General features: G+C 43.0%; 1 protein-coding gene across 6 annotated transcripts in view; it reads right to left on the bottom strand.

The window, feature by feature from the left end:
* DAPK1 (death associated protein kinase 1) overlaps positions 1–24,170 on the bottom strand; it is a 206,536-nt gene that overhangs the window by 42,381 nt on the left and 139,985 nt on the right. For 5 of the 6 annotated variants that reach the window (XM_018052462.1, XM_018052461.1, XM_018052463.1 and 2 more), the window contains exons 4-17: positions 17,164–17,302; positions 15,298–15,427; positions 15,074–15,122; positions 14,961–14,987; positions 14,330–14,482; positions 13,917–13,962; positions 12,362–12,451; positions 10,919–11,011; positions 8,507–8,626; positions 7,948–8,046; positions 7,013–7,111; positions 5,470–5,568; positions 4,381–4,578; positions 2,588–2,785 (exon numbers count right to left, since the gene is read on the bottom strand). In XM_018052462.1, coding sequence (XP_017907951.1) covers positions 2,588–2,785; positions 4,381–4,578; positions 5,470–5,568; positions 7,013–7,111; positions 7,948–8,046; positions 8,507–8,626; positions 10,919–11,011; positions 12,362–12,451; positions 13,917–13,962; positions 14,330–14,482; positions 14,961–14,987; positions 15,074–15,122; positions 15,298–15,427; positions 17,164–17,302 — 1,540 coding nt within the window. The remainder of the gene's footprint in view (positions 1–2,587; positions 2,786–4,380; positions 4,579–5,469; positions 5,569–7,012; positions 7,112–7,947; positions 8,047–8,506; positions 8,627–10,918; positions 11,012–12,361; positions 12,452–13,916; positions 13,963–14,329; positions 14,483–14,960; positions 14,988–15,073; positions 15,123–15,297; positions 15,428–17,163; positions 17,303–24,170) is intronic. The other variant, XM_018052465.1, reaches the window with a different exon arrangement.

Genomic DNA, 24,170 nt, shown 5'->3' with positions numbered 1-24,170 from the left:
CCAATGTTTGACCGAACAAAACTCAAACTCCTTAACATTATATTCAAGGCCTTTCACCATCTGGACTCAACTCCCCTTCCTGGCTGCCTCTCTCTTCTTGAAATACGCTTTTCCCCTCTTCTCCATCTGTCCAAATCCCAATCATTTAAAATAATCACCTCTGAACAGCTTTTCCCAGTTTATTTAGTGTCCAGATGCCCATGCTTCTGGAGCGCCAGTGTCTCTACCACAGTAGTGGTTATAACATGAGATGCTCTTATAGTGAAATGTCCCTGTGTCTGTCTGCAAGCAGCCTGAGGACAAGAGTCATTCCCTGCTGTGCACCTCCCAGCCCCCTCACATCGCACCTGGCACAGTGCTGTCAGAAAAAGGCGTTCGTTCATCAATACCTGGCAGGCACGGAATTCCTGGGCAGGATCCTGGGTGTGTGTGCACATCTGTGTGTGTGTGTGTGCACACCTGTACACGTGTCAACATGCCTTTTCTCCCTTTGCTGATCAGAAGAGGCAATCCAGAAGAGAACAAAGGGTTAAGGGTGTGCTCTCTGTATCGTCCAGTTCCTCTCTTCTTCCACGTTCCCCGACGCAGCCGAGTTAAATAGCCAGTCTCCCGATTTTCTCGTGAGAAGAATGCAGATAGAGAAATGCCTGTTTCACTGCAATGACTGTCAGAAATTGTGACAAGCTCCTGTCACATGCTGGTGACAGGGGTAGGATCTGAATGGCCGCGTGTCTCTGGGGAATGGAATCCAGGGGAGGAAACGGCAGGGCACGGAGAGGAGTGACAGTCTGCCTGGGCGGCGTGGCTGTCACTGTGCCATGGCCACGCTATCAGGGTCAGTCCATGTAAAGGCAGATATGCTTTCCGGGGAAGCAAGGCCTTTCTCTTACTTTTCTGCACATTTTTTAAGTTCCTCTATAGACCTCATCATCTTTCCTAAAATAAGCAACAAAAAAATGGAAAAGAAAAACAAGCCGACACCAGCTCTTCTGAAGGTGCAAGACCCACAAAGTCACCACGTACAACGGCCAAGTCACAGCCATTCAAATGAGTGCCACGAGGTCCCTAAAGCTGCTTTTTATTCATTTAAAGACTCTTGAAAGGAAAGCCAACCTCTTGATGTTGCTTAATATTATATTACATTTAGTTTCTTCCTTAAGCCGCTTATATAACTGACTTGGCAAGATTAGAAAAGGATAAACTAAGCAAGCAACCAGCAGCTGATGGCTAGGACTTAGGATACTGCCTTTTCATATTTCCAGAATATGAAGATTACCTATTTCAATTTCTATTAGAATTAATCACATAATATGCAAGAAGAATTTTTTTTTTTTGGTAGAAGCATACTTTTCCAGGTATTTCAGTTATTCTTTTACCTTAAACAAACCATATTAAATTCTGCTGGTATCATGTCTGCCACTTATAAACAAGTATTTCCTGAAATTACAAAATTAATTCTACTTCGACTTATTTTTTATTTTTTTAAGATCTCTTTATTTATTATTATTTTTTTTTAGACTTTGTTTTTAACATAATGGTAACAGAATAGTGCTTGCCTTTCATACAGTTACAGAGCTGAAACCATATGACTATCCAACTGTTCTACCATGCTTGGTAAATGAAAATCTAGATGGCATTCAGGGAAAAGAGAAGGTGTTAGCTAATTTCTAGAATTTCCAGAAGTCAACATATGGGGGTTTTAATTTCTTTATCATTCACCAAATGATAGTATCCCCTTAGTCTTACCAAATGTATTTAGCACAAGAAAGATAAAACCATAAAACTCCCAAATAGGGGGAACTAGAGAAATCCGGTTCTAGGAATTTCAATCATATAACTCACTAGGTGTTTTTCTGAAGACTCACTGCCCTGATTTGTACCATGTTCTCTGATTCTTCTCCAGGAAGAGAAAATACACACACACTCTCTCCTCCGCCCTCCCTCCTTCTCTTTCTTTCTGCTGCTGCTGCTGCTAAGTCACTTCAGTTGTGTCCAACTCTGTGTGACTCCATACAGCAGCCCACCAGGGTCCTCCATCCCTGGGATTCTCCAGGCAAGAACCCTGCAGTGGGTTGCCATTTCCTTCTCCAATGCATGAAAGTGAAAAGTGAAAGTAAAGTCACTCAGTCGTGTCCGACTCTTAGCAACCCCATGGACTGCAGCCTACCAGGCTCCTCCGCCCATGGGATTTTCCAGGCAAGAGTACTGGAGTGGGGTGCCATTGCCTTCTCCACTTTCTTTCTAGATGCTTATAAATGGTAAGCCAGTCTCAGCCAGAAATATTAATGTAATACTTTTCTGTGACTATTATTAAATTAATAGTCTATAGGAAATTAAATAATTTCCTATATAATATTTATTTAATAATTAAATCATTATTGAACAATTTATTAAATTAATAAACTATAGGAAATTATTAAAAAGTCATATGCAAAATACACTTAAAGTGGAGAGCCCTATGAAAAAGAACAGGTCCATAAAAGCAATACTGACTTTGAACAGTGAAGAGAGAAACTTGCCCAAACCCAGAAGCAGGTAGACACAGAGACATGGATGGACTGTGCAGAGATCTTCCCTCCAGCTTTACCTTGTTGGAGAGATCCAAATTGCAGTTGGCTTCACAGAGGGCCACCACAATCGGCACGTTGCCATCTTTGCAGGCCACATGGAGGGGGGTGTTGCCATGCCTGTCTTGGAAATCGACTGAACAGCCTTGGCTGATGAGAGTCTGGATGACCTCCATCTGACATCGTCTCACGGCAAGATGTAGAGCAATGTGTCCATCCTGTAACAAACACCAGGGCGGTGAGCACTTTTGACCGGGCATGTGGGACTGGCTGGTTGCCTTTCTAGCCTCACTGGGTCAGGTTTAACCGGCAATGGGACCGTTATTGCAAAGCCTGAAGGAGGATTAAAAACCACAAACTTTATTCCTGGCGGGGTTGAGGTGAGGCCCCACATGTCTTACTCTGAATAATCATGGTCTGAGCTGACCATCAGTTTAATTAATCTAGGCTTGGCCAGTACATTCAGGTAGGAAGACACCACAGTCTTTCTTGCGTCTGAATTCATAGAACTTAAGTCATTGTTGGTTCTCCAGTGGCCTGTTTTAACAAGTATTTGGAAAACATTTGCTCAGTAATCTTTACTAACTTCGTAAGTAGAGAGTTTATTGTTTTATTTTTCACTCTGAGAAACTGAGAAAGCTGAGGTAATACGCTATCACATAGATGAGAAGCAAACTGTTGTTGCTTACTCACTAAGTTGTGTCTGACTCTTTTGTGACCCCATGGACTGTAGCCTACCAGGCTCCTCTGTCCATGGGATTTCCCAGGCAAGAATACTGGAGTGAGTTGCCATTTCCTTCTCCAGGGGATCTTCTCAACCCAGGGACTGAACCCATGTCACCTGCATCGGAAGGAAGGTTCTTTACCACTGAGCCAGCAGGGAAGCCCTAAGAAGCAAATATAACATATTTAACCTCTGCACCCACTCAGCACCAGCCTGGGAGCTCACTCTCCCTGTTGTAGAGCCCCTGGTGAAGATAAGTGCTGAGTTTTATGAGCTCGGTAGAGGGAGCTTAGAAGCATTTCTCTAACTCATCTATTCTAGGGTTGTTCAACCTCAGCCCTGTTAACATTTGGGGCCTGTCCTAGGAATTGCAGGCTGTTCAACAGAGCTGCTGGTCTTTATCTTCTAGACATCCTATCCTGGCTGTGACAACCCAAAAATACGTCTCCAGCCACTACCTAATGTCACCTGGGGGCAAGGTCACTGCCCACTTGAGAACCGCTGCTCTGTACCAAGAGAATACTCCACAGAGGGCAGTGACTAAGTGAACCAGTGTGCCAAAACCACCATGGATGGTAGCATCAGTTTCACTGCAGGATAGGTTCACAATAAGAAAAGATTATGTTGAATTTGCTTAATTAAAGAAGGGAAACCTAGTCTAGAATTGTTATCAAACAAGTAAGAATAGTTTATTGTCTTTCTACAAAACAGCAGGTGATGGAAGTAAATAAACCACCTATTTCTTTGTCTATCTACAAATCAATAGTGCGTTGCCAATTTCAGTCCTAAATGAGGATCTGTCTTGGGTTCCATGATCACAGCTGTACCTGCTCCAAAGCTAAAAAGGCTAAAAATAAAATAGAGTTGAATTATTTGATCATCTCATAAATTTTGCTGCATCCCACAAATGAACATTAATTATGAAACAGAATCGAGAGTCACAGAATCTTTAGACTGGAGAAGAGAAAGGATAATTACAACTTGTTGCATCTAAGTTATTTTAGGTAAACGAATTGAGAAGTCTTGTGGTCCCTGTAGCCCTCACTAGAGTACTTTTCAGCAAGTGGGATACTTTCACCCACAAAGCACCTTGTCGGATGCATTAAGGTCGGCTCCGTGCTCAGCCAGACACTCCACGATGTCTTGGTAGCCCCTGGCGGAGGCTGTCAGGAGGGGGGTCTCGCCTTCTCTGTTCTTAATGTTCACATTGCAGCCGGCTTCACAAAGGGCTTTGGCCACAGAGTAATAGCCGTGCCAGGCAGCACAGTGCAGGGGGGTTTCTTCTTCCTGGCCGAGGAAAGAAGCACAGAGAAGAGGAGAGTGCAACAAGATGAGAGAAAGTACAGGCATGGTGAGAGTCCTAACCAAATTTGGCAGCAAACACAAGGCAGTGGAGAGAAAGGGCTTGTAGCTATTGCAGCAAAACATTAACATGAAATAATGGGCTGGGTCTGATGCTTTTCCTTAATTCAAGTTCAGCTTTCTCCAGCAATTTACTGACAATTGACTTTGCAGAGCCCACTGGCACCATGCATGGGCTCAGCTCTTCTGAACAATGGAGCCCCTGCGTGTGTGGATGTATAGCATCTTTCCTGTGAAAGTGCAATAGTTTACTTCATTTGTGATTACTAACAGAGGGAGCGGATTTCTTTGAGCAAGAACTCCTCTAACAAACCTGTCTCAAGATTCCTGTCATGAACACAGCAGAACGGTGAGTCACATAAATGGATTATTGCTCTGGCAGAGAAAGGGCCAAGATAACCATGCTTCAATAACAAGGACTGGTCATCAGGTCTATATATTCATGACCAACATCATCAGACACATAGATATCTGTCTATAAGAGGCTGTTACACTGTAGTAGTTATGAACACTCTGGAACCAGTCTGTGTGGGTTTGAGCACCAGCTCCACCACTACCGAGCTGTGCTATCTTAGGCAATTTCCCGAACCTCTCTCTGCCTCAGTTTCCTCATCTGTAAAATGAGAATTGAAGGGTTGTTCAGAGGATTCACGAATGAATGAATGGCAGTGCTTTTGTCTGAGTCCCTGCCCTCTGTAATTTAAGCAGAAAACCTAACTTGGATGCACTTCCAAAATACTCAAGCCTATCATTTGGCTGTCTGCACATCCATGCAAAGAGTAGGAAGAAGTGGGGACATCAGCTACCGTGACCCACCTTGTCCTGGAAGTTGGGATTCGAGCCGAAGCTGCACAGTAACTGAACCACATCAGCATGGCCGTAGCGAGCTGCCACATGAAGGGCTGTCTCTCCAGACTGCAAAAGACACAGCCAGAGATTCAGAGCCCCGAGAATCATCTCCAGGGACTAGAACACACAGGACTGGAGGCCCACTCCCACACACGCCTGGCTCCATGTCCTCCCCTGAGGCAGTGCCTGTCCTCAGGCCAGATGCCCCATTGGTGACTGGGCCAGGGACCCTGCCTGGGGTGTCCACCATGTTGCTAGTGTTACACTCACACACCTGGCCTCTCTTGTGTGTAAAGCACCTGCCCTACCCACTCCACCAAGTGAGAGTCCATTCCCTTTTCCGGGACAGATGTTCCTAATCTTCATATACTGATGCTTCCAGCTTTGTGACTTTTTTTCAAAACACAAAATTCCTTGTTTAATATTAAATTACTTAAACACAAGGTTTTATTTACTAGCAAGTTTCTGATTTCACTGTCTATGTTTAGAATATAATTTCTTACATCCTCAGAGATTTTTATAAATATTACCATTAGTCCCTACAATAACATATTCTGTGAATTAGTAATAGACGTTAACTTCTTAAGATATTTTTACTTATATCTGCCATAAAACTGTCAGAATAAACTGATCTAAAACAGAATGAGATATTTGTTGCCACCTGACATAAAACTGCTGTAATAAAAGTATGTCTTTAAATGACAACCCATTCCAGTATACTTGCCTGGAAAATTCCATGGACAGAGGAGCCTGATGGGCTACAATCAATGGGGTTGCAAAGAGGTGAACATGACTGAGCAACTGAACATGGAATGTGAATGTCATCCCTTATCCCTTAGATATGGTGCAGGGCACAATCTATACAACTGTATGTGACAGCCCTGACTGAATATAACGAATCAGTCTGCTAGTATTAGAAGCAGAGAAGGGTTACATACATGGTGGAATACATACAGATGAGAGAGTAGGAACCCTAGGTGCAAGTCCCAGCCCTGCCATTAATTCACAGGTGTACTGTGTGGACTGGATGAAACATGGTGTGTGAAAGTAGGGTATACTAAGTTAATAATTTTTTATAACATTTTTATCCCCAAAACCTTAACTTTAATTGCACTGTCTCCTTACCCCTTCTAGTACCAGTGGTCAAAGTCAGCAGAGTCAGTCATGTCAAAGAGGAAGAGGATAGTAAAGAGACATGCACATGGCGAGGTGGGAAGAGGACCAGGACTCGGGCCACTTTCTGGTTGTCCTTCTAGCAGAACTTTTGAGTTTTCATGTTACAGGGAAGACAGTTCACTGCTCACATAATATGACAACCACTGGCATATTTCAGCTAAAATCAGGTTTTAATGTTAGACCAAGTCACCAGCAAAAAGAAACTTCTAAATTAAATTTTCTGTAGGAAGATTTTGGTCCCGAATCCTTATTTTTTTGGGTCATGATGCAGATGGCATGCCGACACTCAAATGCAGTCTTTTATCACTTTCCATAAGAAGAGAAGTGGCCTTACCTTGTCTTTAACGTCCAGAGGGCATTTGTTCTCATTGAGAAATTTCAAGGTATCTACATGGCCATGCCGAGAGGCCCAGTAGATGGCATTGGATCCACCCTGTACATAAACCAAGGCAGAGTCACGCTCTCAGATGGATCTGAACACACACATCACTCAGTTGGTATATTTCTTTTCCTATGTGATGGCAAAAGCCAAAGGAGCAACTCCCAAGAGGAATAAAACCCCACTTCAGTTTTTGGTTTGACAAAGGGACCAAGGTTATGTAAGACATGAACATTCCAGAAAGCTGGGTGAAAGGGATAAGTGAGCTTTCTATATTATCTCTCTAGACCTTTTCTTTTAATCTAGAATTATCTCAAAATAAAAGCTTTTTTTTTTTTCCCCTAAAACCTTCATTTCAACTTCCAGTGAGAATTCCCTATATTGTCAAGGGCCAGTTCTAGGCTATCAACAGTGCTGTTGAAAGTCTATGGAAGCTGATGACAGATTCAGTGTAATGACAGTTAGCTGGTCATCACTTGTGTCTACACTCCCAGTGAGGTATACACCTCAAAGCATATCCTCCTTATCCTGTTACCCTAATAAACATGTGGGAAAATACATTTCTGATGAGATTAATTGGATAATGAAAACTTCTCCAAATATAACATCAATTAACACCGCTGAGTCAATGTGATCAATAAGGAGTCAATCGGGGCAGGATGCAAAGAAGGGCAGATGCTGAGTAACAGAGCCATGAGGAAGATGAATGTTTGCTTTTCCCTTATAACCTGTTAGACAGGACCAGACTACTTAATCAGTTCATCTTCCTTTACAGGAAACTGAGAAATGAAGTAGGGCCTATGTGGTATTTTTCTCTGTTACCTCTATGATTAGAGACATTTGGAAATACTTAAAAAATTATTCCTTTTGCAATAAAACAGAATTATGACCTTATCCTGGATGTCAATTCTTGAGCCTCTCTTAATGAGCAACTGTAGTATTTGAATATTCCCACAGCCAGCAGCAATAAGTAATGGAGGAGTCCCATGCTGGAAAAGGCAAGGAAAAAAAATACAATTTTTCAGGTTTGATAGGAAAGGAGAAGCCTAAACTACCACCGCTGCTCCAGACACCTTCCTGTGTCTCCATAGACACACCTGCCCTGCCTGACACGAGTAGAAATGGGAGAAAATGGTAGCCTGCCTTCTTTTGGATTCACAACCAAAAGTGACATTTTTATTTGCAAGATGAGTACATATAAAATTTCATGGTTAGAGGGGCATGCTAGCTGCATATAGAAAGGCCTTGTGTGAAGAAAGGCCCTCAATGCACAAAGACCTTATTTCTAATTCAATTCACTTTCTAAGCAGAAGTGATTTCCCCCACAGTATGGAGTTTACACAGGAAAGAAGAACGGAGAAGCAGATGGGTTCTCTCCACCTTGGACTTGGAGGAGCACAGTCACTATGACCCCTGACCCCTACTCCCCCTGGCAGGACAGCATCAGACCTTGTTGGGCTGGTTAACGTCGTAGTTGGACAAGGAGCCCAGGAGGTGCTGCAGGCCTGGGACATTGTCATCGTTGATGGCATGGATGATAGCTTTCATCACAAAGGAGTCTTCCTCGTCCTTGAGAGAGACATGGAAGAGGAAAAAAGGTTCACACAGCTGGCTATGCTGCCCCTTTTACCAATATCAGAGAAACTAAGGCTCATTCGTTAAGAGGAGCCTTCAGGGAGCAAGTAAGCCATTTAATCCCCAAATCTACCTGGTCATAAAGGGAAGCAGGAGGTCACCTTTTGCCCCTCCCACATTGGGAACTAATACTACTTACTATTTACCTGTGACTTTGTGTCACCTGCATTGTAACCCAGACAGCAAACAGCTCTGAAGATTCAGATTTAGGACAATGATTGATGACAAACTACTCTTTGTGTTTATCTTAGGAATCTTTCAAAACATATAGTTCCAAAAACCACTGTAGAAAATTTCAGGTGTAACTCAGACTCTAAAACTATTGAACCAAGGAAATGATGTCTTTGAATAAGAAAGACTTACTTTGCCATTTTTCCATTACAGATTGCCATTTTTTGATTACTAGAAATTCCTGTATTCTATAACATAATAACATTCTCTGAAAGTTGGTAACAATTTTTTTTTTTTAAATAAGGTCCCAAAAGGGGAGAAATATAAAAATAAAGGCCAGATGAAACAAAGTATAATGGATGCATTTCTATTTATAAAGAGAAAATAACGATACCATTGAATAATAAATTTACTAAATTTTTGCTAATTTGTCAAAATACTTTCTTAAATATATAAAAGGTATTTGTAAAATATGATAAATTAAAACCAAAAAATAAGTTAGAAAAATTCCACCACAAAAGTTTTGGACTCATAGAAGTACAGTTACTACAATTTCAGATCTGGGAAAGCATAGCTACAGAGGCTGAACCGCTGCCTGGAGGGGTGGTATGGAGAAAGCATTTCTCTGAACTTTGCTTTCTCTTTATAAATCTGAATTCAAACGAGCTTCAGAAGGGCTGTAATACTATTTGCAGAGAATACATGTTTAAGATTTCCATTGGGTTTCCTTTTCAAGTCGAAGACTAAGAGACATTTGCCTGAAAGTGAGAGTGACGAGAAAGGGGAGAATGGAGGAAGAGGCAGGTTGCTGTAACACCTCATGATCAACAGGACACTGAGACGAGACGAGACAGAACCTGAGGGCTGCGAAGGGGGGGTCTCTCCACCTGGAGCTCCTTCACAAGCTCAGGCCCTCTCCTACCCTAAACTTTTCATTGCAATGTATTTTCTCCCAACTGACTGTTCTGCGATTTTAATTTATAAGATTTATTCATTCTCATCACCTGACTTAGATTAAAAGTTTATCTCTTGTCTTGGTTCCACTGTCACCCCCAATTTCCCAGTCCAGACTTCTTCCTCTTCTCCTCTCTTCTCCTAACTTGCATCTCTCCAGCATCTTTTTCTTTTTTTTTTCTTTTTAGTATTTCCTAACTCTTTCCATTCTATAAGGCTAGACCTGGAACTTGAGTAAAACTGTTAGCTTCAGGGGATTAAAAAAAGAGCTGGTGTCTGCTGATGTGTGACCTTGCCCTTGGAGTCCCCAGATTCCACTCAGGAAGCCCTGACTACTCAGTTACATGAGCCTGCAGGTTCCCACAGAACCACCCTTCCTGTCTTTTCTGGAGTCTCCTTTTCCTTGAGGGTTCACAAAGTCCCGTTGTCTGACTGTTGGGTAAAGTCTTGTTGAATTTTGATGCGTCCACTATATCTCAACAGTTAATCTATGATTAGGTTTCAGTTTGGATTAGGGAAAAACATTGTGCAGTTGTTCTCAAGGACCTTTGGAAGTCAATACAATGTCAACAAAGAGAGCGGGTTTAGCCTTCTGATCTACCATGAACTATATCATCAAGCCCCACTGCATTTGCCCTGATTTTCTGCCGCGTGTGTTTGTGTGTGTTGTGTGTGTGTGTGTGTGTGTGTGTGTGTGTTTGGAAGCAGGGCTGTCTGTCCCTTTTGTACTATTACAGTTCAAGATTCTCCAAGGTCAGTGGAAAGAGAGGGCTTTCGTTTTAGTTCGTGAAAATTAGATGCTCTTTCCCTTTTAATGGCCAGGCTCTCTTTTATCAAACTGTGCTGGGGGGGGGCAGAGGAGGGTGGGAAGGTGGAGGTTGGAGGTAGTGGGGATAGCCAATCAAAACAAAGAGGAAAAACGACCAAAAAGTATAGAGTACATCAAATCAGCCATCCCAACTCCCTCTTTGAGAGGAGGAAGAACAGGCCTGACATTTCCAAGATTTCAGGTTTTCTGGGTTGCTGAACAAGTCAAATAACTTAAACATTGTAAATACACAGTGCTAAGAATGAATCTACCCAGGGAAAAGGATTGCTTACCAGAGTATCATCGCTTCTGGCAACACTCATGTTACTTCTGGACAAGAATGACCTGGATAATCTTTGGCACAGTGATATCAAGCGAACAGATTGCTTTATTAAAAAAAAAGAGAGAGAGAGTGAATAAAAGGCAGGGAGAAAGGAGGAGAGAGAGCTTATATAACAATAATCAAATTAGTGCAGATGACAAAGTCTTCTGAGATAGCATTCACTGCTGACAGCACATACCCTTCAGGGGTGGGCAATCCCAGAAGCAGGTTAGATTATATTTGCTTAAAGAAACTTCTAAAGGTCTTATAAATCAAGACAACAAAGGAGAGATTCTCCTTCTACATTTCATTATCAAACCTTAGAAGTGGATACCATATTTCACTCTCCATATTTCATTTTCACTCTCTATATTTCACTCTCTACTCTTTGAGGAATGTGATCTTACCCTAACAAAGCCTGTGGACGTCCCCCCTTGGAGAAGCACGGTAGGCAAGGGCCCTGTGCCCGTGATGCCCAGGCAAGCTGGTAATGGCAGACAGTGTGACTCTCAAAACTCTTACAGTTGTTGGAAATGAGCAGGTGGGGGACTTTTTTGCCAATAGGACAAACACCTCTGCATTTACTCTCAAAGGCAGAAGCAACATGTAAAGACTGTGTGTGTATGTAAGACAGAGAATGAGAAAAAGAAAGTTATGGTGATTCACACTACACTTTAAGCCTTATTTTCAGGGCTTCTTTCAGAACTAAGAGTCAGGTCTTGAGTAATCTATTGCTGTGGTCCTCATCTCTCTCAAGGCATCCCAACCTGATGGGCATGACAATGAGGTATACCTCTGGGCCAGTGATGAGGAAACATGGCAAGTACCTGCTTCCTCTGGGCTTGACATGACCCTGTGCAAAGGAAGCCATCCTGACCCCCTCTGAACCCTGAATTTGTATTTGTTCAAGTTGGATGGAATGTTCTTTAGAGCCACATCCTACTCAGCTGTTGCAGAAACCATCCACACTGAGAAGAGATCATAGCGAATGCTCCTGGCCCACCCTACCCTCATCTCAACCACTCACAGACCAAAGCTGGATTTAGAGAGCCATTTACACAAACTCTGGGACAATCATAATGCCACGCTGCTTACCACAAGGAACAAATCTATTTAAAATGTGGTTTGTTGCATTTAGAAAAAACTGCACTATAATTTTATTGCACTGATTTAAAAATGTGCCTCGGGAATGGCTTTGATTTAAAAAATAAATATAAGATTACCTGTAAAAAGATGAGCTAAATAGGACTGAAATAATAGTTTTGCTTGTCTTTGAAAATAGAGTAATGTACAGATGTGAACTTGAAAAATGGATGCACTTTTGCATTGCTGATATCAGAAGACATGCACCCTCAGCAGAGAGAACCATGTAGGAAATTGAATTAGTTAATTCCTTCAAATCAAACAATCTTACTTTCCATTTTTTCCGGGCTGCAAACTTCTTGAATTTCTCCATATTTACTGCCGATGCTTTCCTACTAAGTGCTTGTTGGGTATCTTTAGGCTAAAATGAAAATCCAAGACAATTTAGAGCTCTCAAACGACAGAAATGTGTTACATGACAATTTCTGGATACCTCTCACTATTTGGGATACTTACCTATTCACCTTGCTAAAGTAATAAAACCAGTTGGGATAATACAGCAGATCTAGGAACGTAGTCTCTGAAGGCTAACTCTTGTGGCTAAAGATTTGAGAAAAATCCATAAAGACTGGGTCTTGGGGGAAAGTTGAAAAGTTTGAGCTTGGACCAAGCTGAATTACAACTCTCCATAAAAGAGTCTGGGAACGGGATGATTCATGGTGAGGCCACGTTATGAGACAAGTAAACTTAACATCATCAAGTAATTTAGAGCTGTTTGAGACCTCAGAGGTTAGCAAACTCACTCTATCCCACATCATTAAAATCCCTCCTCCACTGCATCTTTTTCAGAAGGCCATGCAGCTCTACCTCCGAGAGGAGATATCATTGCCTTCCAGGGAACCAAGGTAACTGCTGGGAGCTGGCACAGGTGGAGTTTGCCAGCTGCCCCAAACCTACTTCTGCAAAGCAAATTACTGCACTGCAATCCGTTTACTGGTTCCATGATTTTAGTCTGCAACTGCCATGCTCCCACCCTTAGTCCTTTCTGCTCTATCTGAAGCAGCTTTGATTCTTTAACCCATATGCCAACAGGTGCCAGGCAGGTAGGTATATGTATGATGGGAGTGACCCTGGCCTGGCACAAAGGCAGAAGGGTAGAGTTTCTGGCAGCCTTGTGGAATGAGGTCTCAGTGTTGGCAGAACGTCAGATTTTTCAAGAGAAGCTGGGAATCTAGATTTGATATCATATTTAAATGGTGGAATTTAATTCAAAAACTTAACAAAAATAGTGTTTGGACTAATATCCCATAATCAAATGCAAAGTGGTTGAGTGGCTCTGCCCTTCAGCTTCTCATCACCATCCTGCCCTGTGGTAGTTCACTCCTCTTTACCTCTGTTATCATGAGGATTCTCTCAGCTGCCTTAAAATACGGCACCTACAGCAAACACAATACTCCAGACATGGCCGTGGTTAGAACCCACAGTGCCACGTGATATCCTGTGCTGTGCTTAGTCGCTCAGTCGTGTCTGACCCCATGGATTCTTTGTGACCCCATGGACTGTGGTCTGCTTGGCTCCTCTTGTCCATGGGGATTCTCCAGGCAAGAATACTGGAGTGGGTTGCCATGCCCTCCTCCAGGAGATCTTCCCAACCTAGGGATCGAACCCAGGTCTCCCACATTGCTCTTTACCATTTGAGCCACCAGGGAAACCCAAGAGTACTGGAGTGGGTAGCTTATCCCTTCTCCAGGGGAAACTTTCCAACCCAGGAATTGAACCAGGGTCTCCTGCATTGCAGGTAGATTCTTGAGCTACCCAGAGAGCCCAGGGCAAATGAATTCCAGGATGCCCTATGATCCCCAAACCAACTGCAATATGCAACTCACCTTGATCCAGGGATGCTGCAAACTATCTTGAATTGTCATTCTCTTCCTTTGTGGGGGGGGAGGAGAAAGAAAAAAAAAAATGCAGTGACCATAGAAGCAAAGACTACGGTTGTTTCCATGCCGGCTGGACCTACCAAGCAGATGCTCTGGAAAACGCGGTTCGGGACCTGCTTCATCGAAGCAAGCCGAAAACAACGTCAGTCTTTGTGTGCTTATTTCACTGTGCCCACCAGGACTGAAAGGCACAAAGGGGGCCTGCCTGCATTTTCTGAAGCGTTCCACGTGGTACGCTTCTCTTTGCCAGGGGGAAACAACCAGCGAGGAATAAACATGGCTGCGTGCACAGGACAGGTGCTAACCCGCGTCTAGCTGAGGCCACGGCTAGGCAACTTTCAGGAACAAGGGACACTCACTTTGGATCCTTGACGAGGAGTCTTCTTATGAAATCTTTGGCTAGGGCACTCGTATTACTGAAGTACTCTTCCTCAAATTCATAGTTGACAGCAGATACGTTCGCTAATGTTTCTTGCTTAGTGTCTCCGAGAAACGGGGAGGCCCCACTGAGGCTGTTAATAAAGTGGAGCACAGAACATGAGTAAGTCTCCCTAGTGTTATCATGCTGCTCCTCCAATATCTGATTAGGAGAATGAGGAATAACAGTCTAACCTGGTGCTTGAGCAGTCACTTCAAAATTCAATTACATTTTACAGGGCGTTTAATTGTCATGTACAAAAGCTTCAGCTTATGCAAAGGACACATTTAAAAAGTTAATTTAGAATAGCGTTTAGTAGTTTATAAAAGAAAAACCTTTCCTATTTTCTCAGCAGTGATGGGCCATCAAGCTTTCTTTCAGTGATTATGTTGCAATTTCTGATGACTCATTTCAAATTAAGAGAAAATGTGTAATTAGTATAAACTAAATGTGTTCTGGAGGTGTAAAATGACTATGTGTACATAAAAGGATGCATAACCTGAAGTGATCAACACGACACAGAATTTCAAAGAAAAAGGGGAAGAGCACAAATAGTGAATTTGGGTACTTACAGAATATAGGTTATTACCCCAATACTCCTAGACATGAAACAAGAAGAAAAACAATATCAGACGAATAGTAAAATAAACCAGAAAAATGACAACATTAATGACATGTTCCTTACCACATATCTGCCTCAAGACCAAGAGGTTCATAGTTGACTATCTCAGGAGCTATGGGGAAACGAATGCACATTTAGTTTTGGAAGGAAGTGAACCAACAGAGTCTAATCTTCATGTATAAATCAGAATCATGTAACAGGGAAATGTTGCTGCAGCAGGGGGAATTCTGCCAGCATAATGTTTATGAAAAATAAATGGAATGGCCACAGGAATGAAGAAAACTTACCAACGAATTCTGGTGTCCCAAATATATTTTTGAATTCATTTCCAAAGTCAATTTTATGGGCCAACCCAAAGTCAATGATCTTGATCCGAGGCTTGGGAACATTTCTATCCAAAAGCATTATGTTTTCAGGCTTTAAAAAGAGAAAAATAGTACAGCAATGTTCATAGCAGTGTTATTCACAACAACCAAAAGGTGGAAATAACATGATGCCCACAAAACAGGGTCTATCCATACAACGGAATATTATTTAGCCTGAGAAAGAAAGCAAACTTCTGACATGTGCGTCAATATGAATGAACCCTAAAGACATTGAAATGTCAATCACAAAAGGAGAAATGCTGTATAATTCCACTTATATGAAGTATCTAGAAAAGGCAAAATCAAAGAGATAGAAAGTAGAATGATGGATGCCAGCAGCTGGGGGTAGGAGGGCTGAGGACTTAGTGTTTAATGGATACATAGTTTCAGTTTGGAAGAACAGTAGATTCCAGAAATAGATGGTGGTGATGGCTACACAACTATGTGAACAGACTTAATGCCACTTAACTGCATACTTTAAAATGGTTAAAATGGCAAATATTATATTGTGTTTATCTTTCCACAATCAAAAAAAAAAAATACTATCATATGTTATGCTGAGGACAAGATGGCAGCTTAGTTTTTCCTCTCTCCTGAAAAAACAACAAAAAGCAGGGATAAAAGAGGTTGCAAGAGAACACCAGGAAAAATAAATGCCTTGGTTTAGGTTCTCCCAGGAACAGATCTGGAAAGGGATTTGGCTTAAGTGGGAGGGGACCCCAGGGAATACTGGGTGGCCGAATGGGAAGACAGGAGACAGAAGGAAGGAAGCTGACATAAAGTGTCTTATCAAGGTGGGGGTGACTGGAGCACAGTCTCTTTGGAAGACTTGGGGAGAAATGGTAGCACTCAGAATTTTCCATCTGAAGCACAAGGAAGCTGGGGTATTTATCCACCATCTCCCCAGGTCCACTGCTAAGGGCTGCTTCAGTGGGTATTTATGCTTTGGCATTTCCAACTCCCAGCAACAGCCTTTGGGGTGTGTGCCAGTGAGTACTGGGGGATCCAGATGTGTTCTTGACAGCTCTGCTACAGTAAGTATGGGGAAAATCTTCCCTTCTCTTACGTCTTATCCTAGCTCCAATGACAGGAGTAGTCATTCGCTTGGCAATCAACCACACACTGCTTGGTGATAATCTTCTCACTGTTTTGGACGGTACCCTGAATCTTACATTGTCACTTCTGTTGCTCATATGGATGTCTTCCCCTCCCAAAGAGACCATAACCTCTGTGATGGGTGGGAGTATGACCTGCCCCCCTCCCCCCCTTTTTTTTATTGTTGATAATGCCTTGCCCCTAGTCAACAAAGACCCCAAGTAGACAGTCTCAGAGTCTGGTTTAATTGATTGTGAGACAGAGTCAGCCCAGAAGCCTTTGCATCAAGAAAGAGAGTAGAGGTTAAAATACCTTCCATCTTATATGATAATAGCCAGAGGCAGAGAGAAATGGAGCAGCCAGTGGCTACTCCAGGATGAAAATACCCCATAACCAACAGCAGCCCCCTTGCTTAAAGACTTGGCTGGCAAGAGCCTTCAATTCTTCCCCAGGAAAATTCTAGAATGTGATGATTAATCCTAAGCCTCTATACCACACAATCGTTAGGAACTGCTGTAGTAAGCATGCATTATATACTTGCTGATTTATACTGATAACTGTTATGTGTTAAACCCCTCTAGGAAAAAAAAAAATACATATATCTCTTTTGGATGCCTCCATTTGTCCCAGCAAACAAACAACAAGTGCTGTGATATGCATATGCTGTCATCTGGTTTACACCAAGCAACGTACCTTAAGATCAAAGTGGGCAATCTGAAGGGAGTGCAGATAGTAAACACCATTAAGAATTTGTTTGAGAAATTCAGTTGCTTCCTCTTCAGTCAAAGATTCCTTTTCAGCTAAGAAGTCAAACAGCTCACCACCTGCAACGCTGAAAACCAGGAAGCAGAGGTTACTGATGACAGCTTCTGTCTCCTATTGATTTGTTTTCTCAAAGACGATTTGCACGCTCAGACTTCTGGCAAGAAAACAGCATTGAGGACATGCTGAAACTGCTAAGCAAGGAATCAGAATTCTCTGTGTTTCTCATTGTTGGATGACAACTCTGCATTCGGGTATGCATGCGCTTGAAAGCAGCTGGGTATTTCTCTCCTAATATGCTAGGTTCACAAATGGGGGAGGAGCAGAAATGTGATGGGAAAAAAAAAAAAGTCAATGCATCTTTCAGACATCTTAATTCAACATATTCATACGTGAAGTCTTAACTCACTGATTGAAAAAAAAAAAAAACCCTACAATCCAACTTCGTGTAGAATTTATAGGATATATCTTCCTAGCCCAGTCAGAGACTACCTGGAAACTTCAAAATCTGTATGTTAGTCAATTAAAAAAAAACAAACAAAACATTCACATCACAACCTATGGCCTGACAAGCAGTGTTTGTTTGTATACTCTGTATTTGTATCTATGAAAATACTTTCACATTTATAAAAATTACAAACATACACGAAATTGAAATGCCTGTGGTTGCTGGGGATTTATCAAATCTGTCTCCTTGGCCAGACTGTAAGTCCCTGGAGGGCAGTGGTCAGCCCCCGGCTGTGGGCATTGTGTGTGTTCTCCCCACTCCTCCCACAGGGCCAGGCACACAACAAGAACACAAAACTTTTTAATTAAGTAGATGAACGAAGAAACTCCCCTAAAAAATCCACAGTAGTGATTAATGGCAAATAACAGAGAACTTGTAATAAGAGTTTTTATAAGTTGATCTTTATCGAGTTTAACCATACATTCACAACACAATAATTAACTGCAATTATGCACATAACTGCGTGTGCATTATCTTTCTTTCAGTAAGACAGCTCCATAAACATACCTACCACATCTACATCCAGAATAAGAGATTAAACTCGTGAGATTAAACTAAAATGACAAACAAGCTGCTTTCACAAAAGAAGTTTGAGATTTTGCCCCTTCATCCTCCATGTTTTTCGTAGCCTGGCTCAGGAGCCACTGGCAGCAGAATGGCTTGGGGTGTTTTAAATATGCAGATTTGGGGTGTCACTTCCACCCTGCTGCATGAGTTTCCAAGAGTGGGGGACCAGGAGTGCAGCATTTTAAACAAGCACCTCAGGTGATTCTTGCCCATGTGCCAAGTCACTTCAGTTGTGTCTGACTGTGCAACCCTAGTGTTCCAGGCTCCTCTGTCCATGGGATTCTCCAGGCAAGAACACTGGAGTGTTGCCATGCCCTCTTCCAGGGGATCTTCCAGATCCAGGGATTGAACCTGTGTCTCTTGCATCTCCTGCATTGGCAGGCAGGTTCTTTACCACTAGCACCACCTGGGAAGGCTCAAGTGTGATTCTTAGCACACTAAAAACTGAGGACTATTTTTCCAAGTCTTAATGACATCCTCCTGTTTCAAGGCTTATATTTAACCTAAGGATGTTTATCTGAGGGGGAGGGCAAAGTGACTCCTCCACCCCTGGGGCCCAAGGGCATTTCTGCCACAAGCCACAGAGCCTGAGCCCTCCCTGGGGGGCAGGGGCCTGGTGTGGTCCTTCATAACACCACCGTCTGCACCCTCCCAGTCTTGCTCCCCTGGGTCATGGGGCCTCGCACTGGCTCCCTGCTCAACTTCATGGAGCCCTTTGCTCCTCACTTTTTTGTTTTATTCCTCTTAAAACCAACAAAACAGAGAGAGGGACTCCTTCAACTATAGGGAACAAAAAGGAGGAAAAAATGGGAAACCATGAACCACCTAATGCTGAGAAAGTCACTCTATGGTCCTTTTGCTTCTTTGCTGTCCAGCCTGCACAGCCACCCCTTAGGTAGATACCGAGGGTTGCAGGATGGAGAGATGGGCCAGAGTCAGCCTATCACACTCAAACCTTAATTCTGTGACCAAAGGGTTATTCCTTTGTGCTGAGCCTCATTTTTTCATCAAATGGGAATAACAGGACTTACTACTTTGAGGGTTTTGAAGCTTCATGATAATAAACGTACAAAAGCCCATGGCAGGCAGGTCTGGCATGAGGCTGAGGTGCAGGAAGTAGCCTGGTACTATTATAAAGGAAGGATCCAGGCACCTGTGCTCCAACATGCAATCCCCTTCCTGCCTGTTCCCCTCTCCCACTTCAAAACCACTCCCTGCATGCTCAGCTGTGTCTGACTCTCTATGATCCCATGGACTGTAGCCCATCAGGCTCCTCTGTCCATAGGATTTTCCAGTCAAGAATACTGGAATGGGTTGCCATTTCCCCTGGAAGAGGAAATCTGACGTGCTCAAAGGGAAGAGACGTGTTCAAACAGCTCTGAGACCTGGTCCACTGAGGCATTCCAGATTCTCCCAACAGCATCTCCCACCTCCTTCTCTGTGCTGTGATCTTGCATCTGGTTCCATCCCCTTGCATCTGGGCAGGTTCATCACAGCTTTGACCAATTAGACACAGCAGAGTGATGCTGCGTCAGCTCTGATGTGCTTTTTCACAGGCCAAGGGCTTCCATATTCCACCCCTTGAATCCCTCCTGTAAGTGTGATGATCCTAAAATCACCCTGTAGCATGGAGAAACCTTGGAAGATGAGATGCCTCATAAAGAGAGAAAGAGGTAAAGAAGCATTGAGCAAGGAAGGAATCTTGGAAGTTACACTGTCCATCTGAGTCCTTCCAGAATTCCTGACCCATTAAATGCAACGGTCATTTTAATCCTCTATGATGGACACCATCATATGAGCTCCACCCACATTTCCCTTGAGGAAAGATGTACTGTCCCCAATGCTGGGGATGGAAGCAGCATAGCCCCAAGCCCTCATCCAGCAGGGCTCATCTCTGCTACAGAACCACTGTCCAGGGTCTTGTTCTTTCCCTGGAAGCCCACAGCCAATGGCTACTGTGGGAACATAAACCTGAGGTTGACTCAATTCTAGAAATAGTGAGATACTAAATGTTTTAGGCTTTATGGGTAATACAGATTCTGTCACAACTACTCAACTCTACCCAAGCAGCCTGAAAGCAGCCTTAGATCATATGGAAATGAAGAGTGGAACTGTGTTCCAATGAAATTTTATTTACACAAACCCTTACTTGTCTCTTGAGAAACCTGTATGCAGGTGAAGAAGCAACAGTTAGAACTGAACACGGAACAACAGATTGGTTCAAAATTGGGGAAGGAGTATGTCAAAGCTGTATATTGTCACCCTGCTTATTTAACTTCTATGCAGAGTACATAATGCGAAATGTTGGGCTGGATGACTCACAAGCTGGAATCAAGATTTCTGGGAGAAATATCAACAACCTCAGATATGCAGATGATATCACTCTAATGGTAGAAATCAAAGAGGAACTAAAGAGCCTCTTAATGAAGGTGAAAGAGGAGAGTTGAAGAAAAAGAGAAAAAAGCTGGCTTAAAACTCAACATTCAAAAATTAAGATCATGGCATCCAGTCCCATCACTTCACAGCAAATAGATGGGGAGAAAGTGGAAACCGTGGGCTTGTCTTGGGCTCCAAAATCACTGTGGACCATACCTGCAGGCACAAAATTAAAAGGTGCTTGCTCCTTGGATGAAAAGCTATGACAAACCTAGAAAGCATATTAAAAAGCAAAAACATCACTTTTCCAACAAAAGTCCATATAGTCAAAACTATGGTTTTTCCAGCAGTCTTGTATGGACGTGAGAGTTGGACTATCAAGAAAGCTGAGCGCTGAAGAATTGATGCTTTTGAATTGTAGTGCTGGAGAAGACTCCTGAGAATCCCTTGGACAGCAAGAAGATTAAAAAATTAAACGAAAGAGGTTCGGGACATTGTACAGGAGACAGGGATCAAGACCATCCCCATGGAAAAGAAATGCAAAAAAGCAAAATGGCTGCCTGGGGAGGCCTTACAAATAGCTGTGAAAAGAAGAGAAGCAAAAAGCAAAGGAGAAAAGGAAAGATATAAGTATCTGAATGCAGAGTTCCAAAGAATAGCAAGAAGAGATAAGAAAGCCTTCTTCAGCAATCAGTGCAAAGAAATAGAGAAAAACAACAGAATGGGAAAGACTAGAGATCTCTTCAAGAAAATTAGAGATACCAAGGGAAAATTTCATGCAAAGATGGGCTTGATAAAGGACAGAAATGGTATGGACCTAACAGAAGCAGAAGATATTAAGAAGAGGTGGCAAGAATACACAGAAGAACTGTACAAAAAAGATCTTCATGACCCAGATAATCACGATGGTGTGATCACTCATCTAGAGCCAGACATCCTGGAATGTGAAGTCAAGTGGGCCTTAGAAAGCATCACTATGAATAAAGCTAGTGGAGGTGATGGAATTCCAGTAGAGCTATTTCAAATCCTGAAAGCTGATGCTGTGAAAGTGCTGCACTCAATATGCCAGCAAATTTGGAAAACTCAGCAGTGGCCACAGGACTGGAAAAGGTCAGTTTTCATTCCAATCCCAAAGAAAGGCAATGCCAAAGAATGCTCAAACTACTGCACAATTGCACTCATCTCACATGCTAGTAAAGTAATGCTCAAAATTCTTCAAGCCAGGCTTCAGCAATATGTGAACCGTGAACTTCCTGATGCTCAAGCTGGTTTTAGAAAAGGCAGAGGAACGAGAGATCAAATTGCCAACATCCGCTGGATCATGGAAAAAGCAAGAGAGTTCCAGGAAAACATCTATTTCTGCTTTATTGACTATGCCAAAGCCTTTGACTGTGTGAATCACAATAAACTGTGGAAAATTCTGAGAGAGATAGGAATATCAGACCACCTGACCTGCCTCTTGAGAAATCTGTATGCAGGTCAGGAAGCACCAGTTAGAACTGGACATGGAACAACAGACTGGTTCCAAATAGGAAAAGGAGTGTGTCAAGGCTGCATATTGTCACCCTGCTTATTTAACTTATATGCAGAGCACATCATGAGAAACGCTGGGCTGGAGGAAGCACAAGCTGGAATCAAGATTGCCACGAGAAATATCAATAACCTCAGATATGCAGATGACACCACCCTTATGGCAGAAAGTGAAGAGGAACTAAAAAGCCTCTTGATGAAAGTGAAAGAGCAGAGTGAAAAAGTTAGCTCTTGATGAAAGTGAAAGAGGAGAGTGAAAAAGTTGGCTTAAAGCTCAACATTCAGAAAACGAAGATCATGGCATCCGGTCCCATCACTTCATGGGAAATAGATGGGGAAACAGTGGAAACAGTGTCAGACTTTATTTTTTTGGGCTCCAAAATCACTGAGGATGGTGACTGTGGCCATGAAATTAAAAGACGCTTACTCCTTGGAAGAAAAGTTATGACCAACCTAGATAGCATATTCAAAAGCAGAGATATTACTTTGCCAACTAAGGTCTGTCTAGTCAAGGCTATGGTTTTTCCAGTAGTCATGTATGGATGTGAGAGTTGGACTGAGAAGAAGGCTGAGCACTGAAGAATTGATGCTTTTGAACTGTGGTGTTGGAGAAGACTCTTGAGAGTCCCTTGGACTGCAAGGAGATCCAACCAATCCATTCTGAAGGAGATCAGCCCTGGGGTTTCTTTGGAAAGAATGATGTTAAAGCTGAAACTCCAATACTTTGGCCACCTCATGTGAAGAGCTAACTCACTGGAAAAGACTCTGATGCTGGGAGGGATTGGGGGCAGGAGGAGAAGGGGACGACAGAGGATGAGATGGCTGGATGGCATCACCGACTTGATGGACGTGAGTCTGAGTGAACTCCGGGAGTTGGTGATAGACAGGGAGGTCTGGCGTGCTGCAGTTCATGGGGTTGCAAAGAGTCGGACATGACTGAGTGACTGAACTGAACCATAAATGTTCATTGTAAGGACTGATACTGAAGCTGAAGTTCCAGTACTTTGCCCACCTGATATGAAGAGCGGACTCATTGGAAAAGACCCTGATGCTGGGAAAGATTGAAGGTAGGAGAAGGGGGTGCCAGAGGATGAGATGGTTGGATGACATCATTGACTCAATGGACATGAGTTTAAGCAAACTCCAGGAGATAGTGAAGGACAGAGGAGCCTGGTGTGCTGCAGTCCATGGGGTCGCAAAGAGTCAAGAAATGACTTAGTGACTGAACAACAAGAAAACAGGTGGCCACTTGTGTTTGGAAAACATACTAGTGTGTGCATCCCTGATATAAAAGCCAGGTCATCCCAGCCCAATTTGGGGCAACTCTCAAGGGTCATTCTGGCTCCAGAACTCTGTTGGGCCAGCCACGGCTGAGCTGCAAGACAGTTCCTTCCTCTACCTTGGAAGAATTAATTCTAAAAGCAGTTCTTCAGGAACATCCTATACATTCTATTCCAGCTCAGAGTCTGCTTCCCAGGGAACACACCTTGCACCCTGCTAAATTTGGAGGTAGTTTGTTACACAGCAACAGCTGTCTGGAACACTCACCATCGTGACTGGGTCTGTTTACTCTGAGCAGCCAAGGGACATCAGGTTTGCCTTTCTAAAGGCTGGCCACCTCATACCCCATTCAGTCTTCATGTCCTAAGTAACTTAACTCTAACAGTGCTTCCCGACCACAGAAGTGAGGACTGGGAACAACCCTGGAGTGAGGGAGCAGACAGCAAAGTGGCAATGCTGTGAGAAAGGAAACAGGGGTCATCTTTGATTTTCTCCATCTACCCTTGGCCTCTCCATCTGCTCTCAGGCCCTTTTCAAATTCTGTGTTGTTCACAATGAGGTCCATACCATCACTTGTGCTGGGAGCCAAATCTTTTGGCTAGACATCAGGAGGGTTAGGACAGTCCCCATCTCACTGCACCTAGACCCATCACTGACTTCCTGATGCCCTGAAGGT

Source organism: Capra hircus, chromosome 8 (genome assembly GCF_001704415.2).
Source record: "Capra hircus breed San Clemente chromosome 8, ASM170441v1, whole genome shotgun sequence".
NCBI classification, from domain to species: Eukaryota; Metazoa; Chordata; class Mammalia; order Artiodactyla; family Bovidae; genus Capra; species Capra hircus.
The sequence above is the reverse complement of the archived record's forward strand: the minus strand, read 5'-3'. Positions and strand labels throughout refer to the sequence as shown.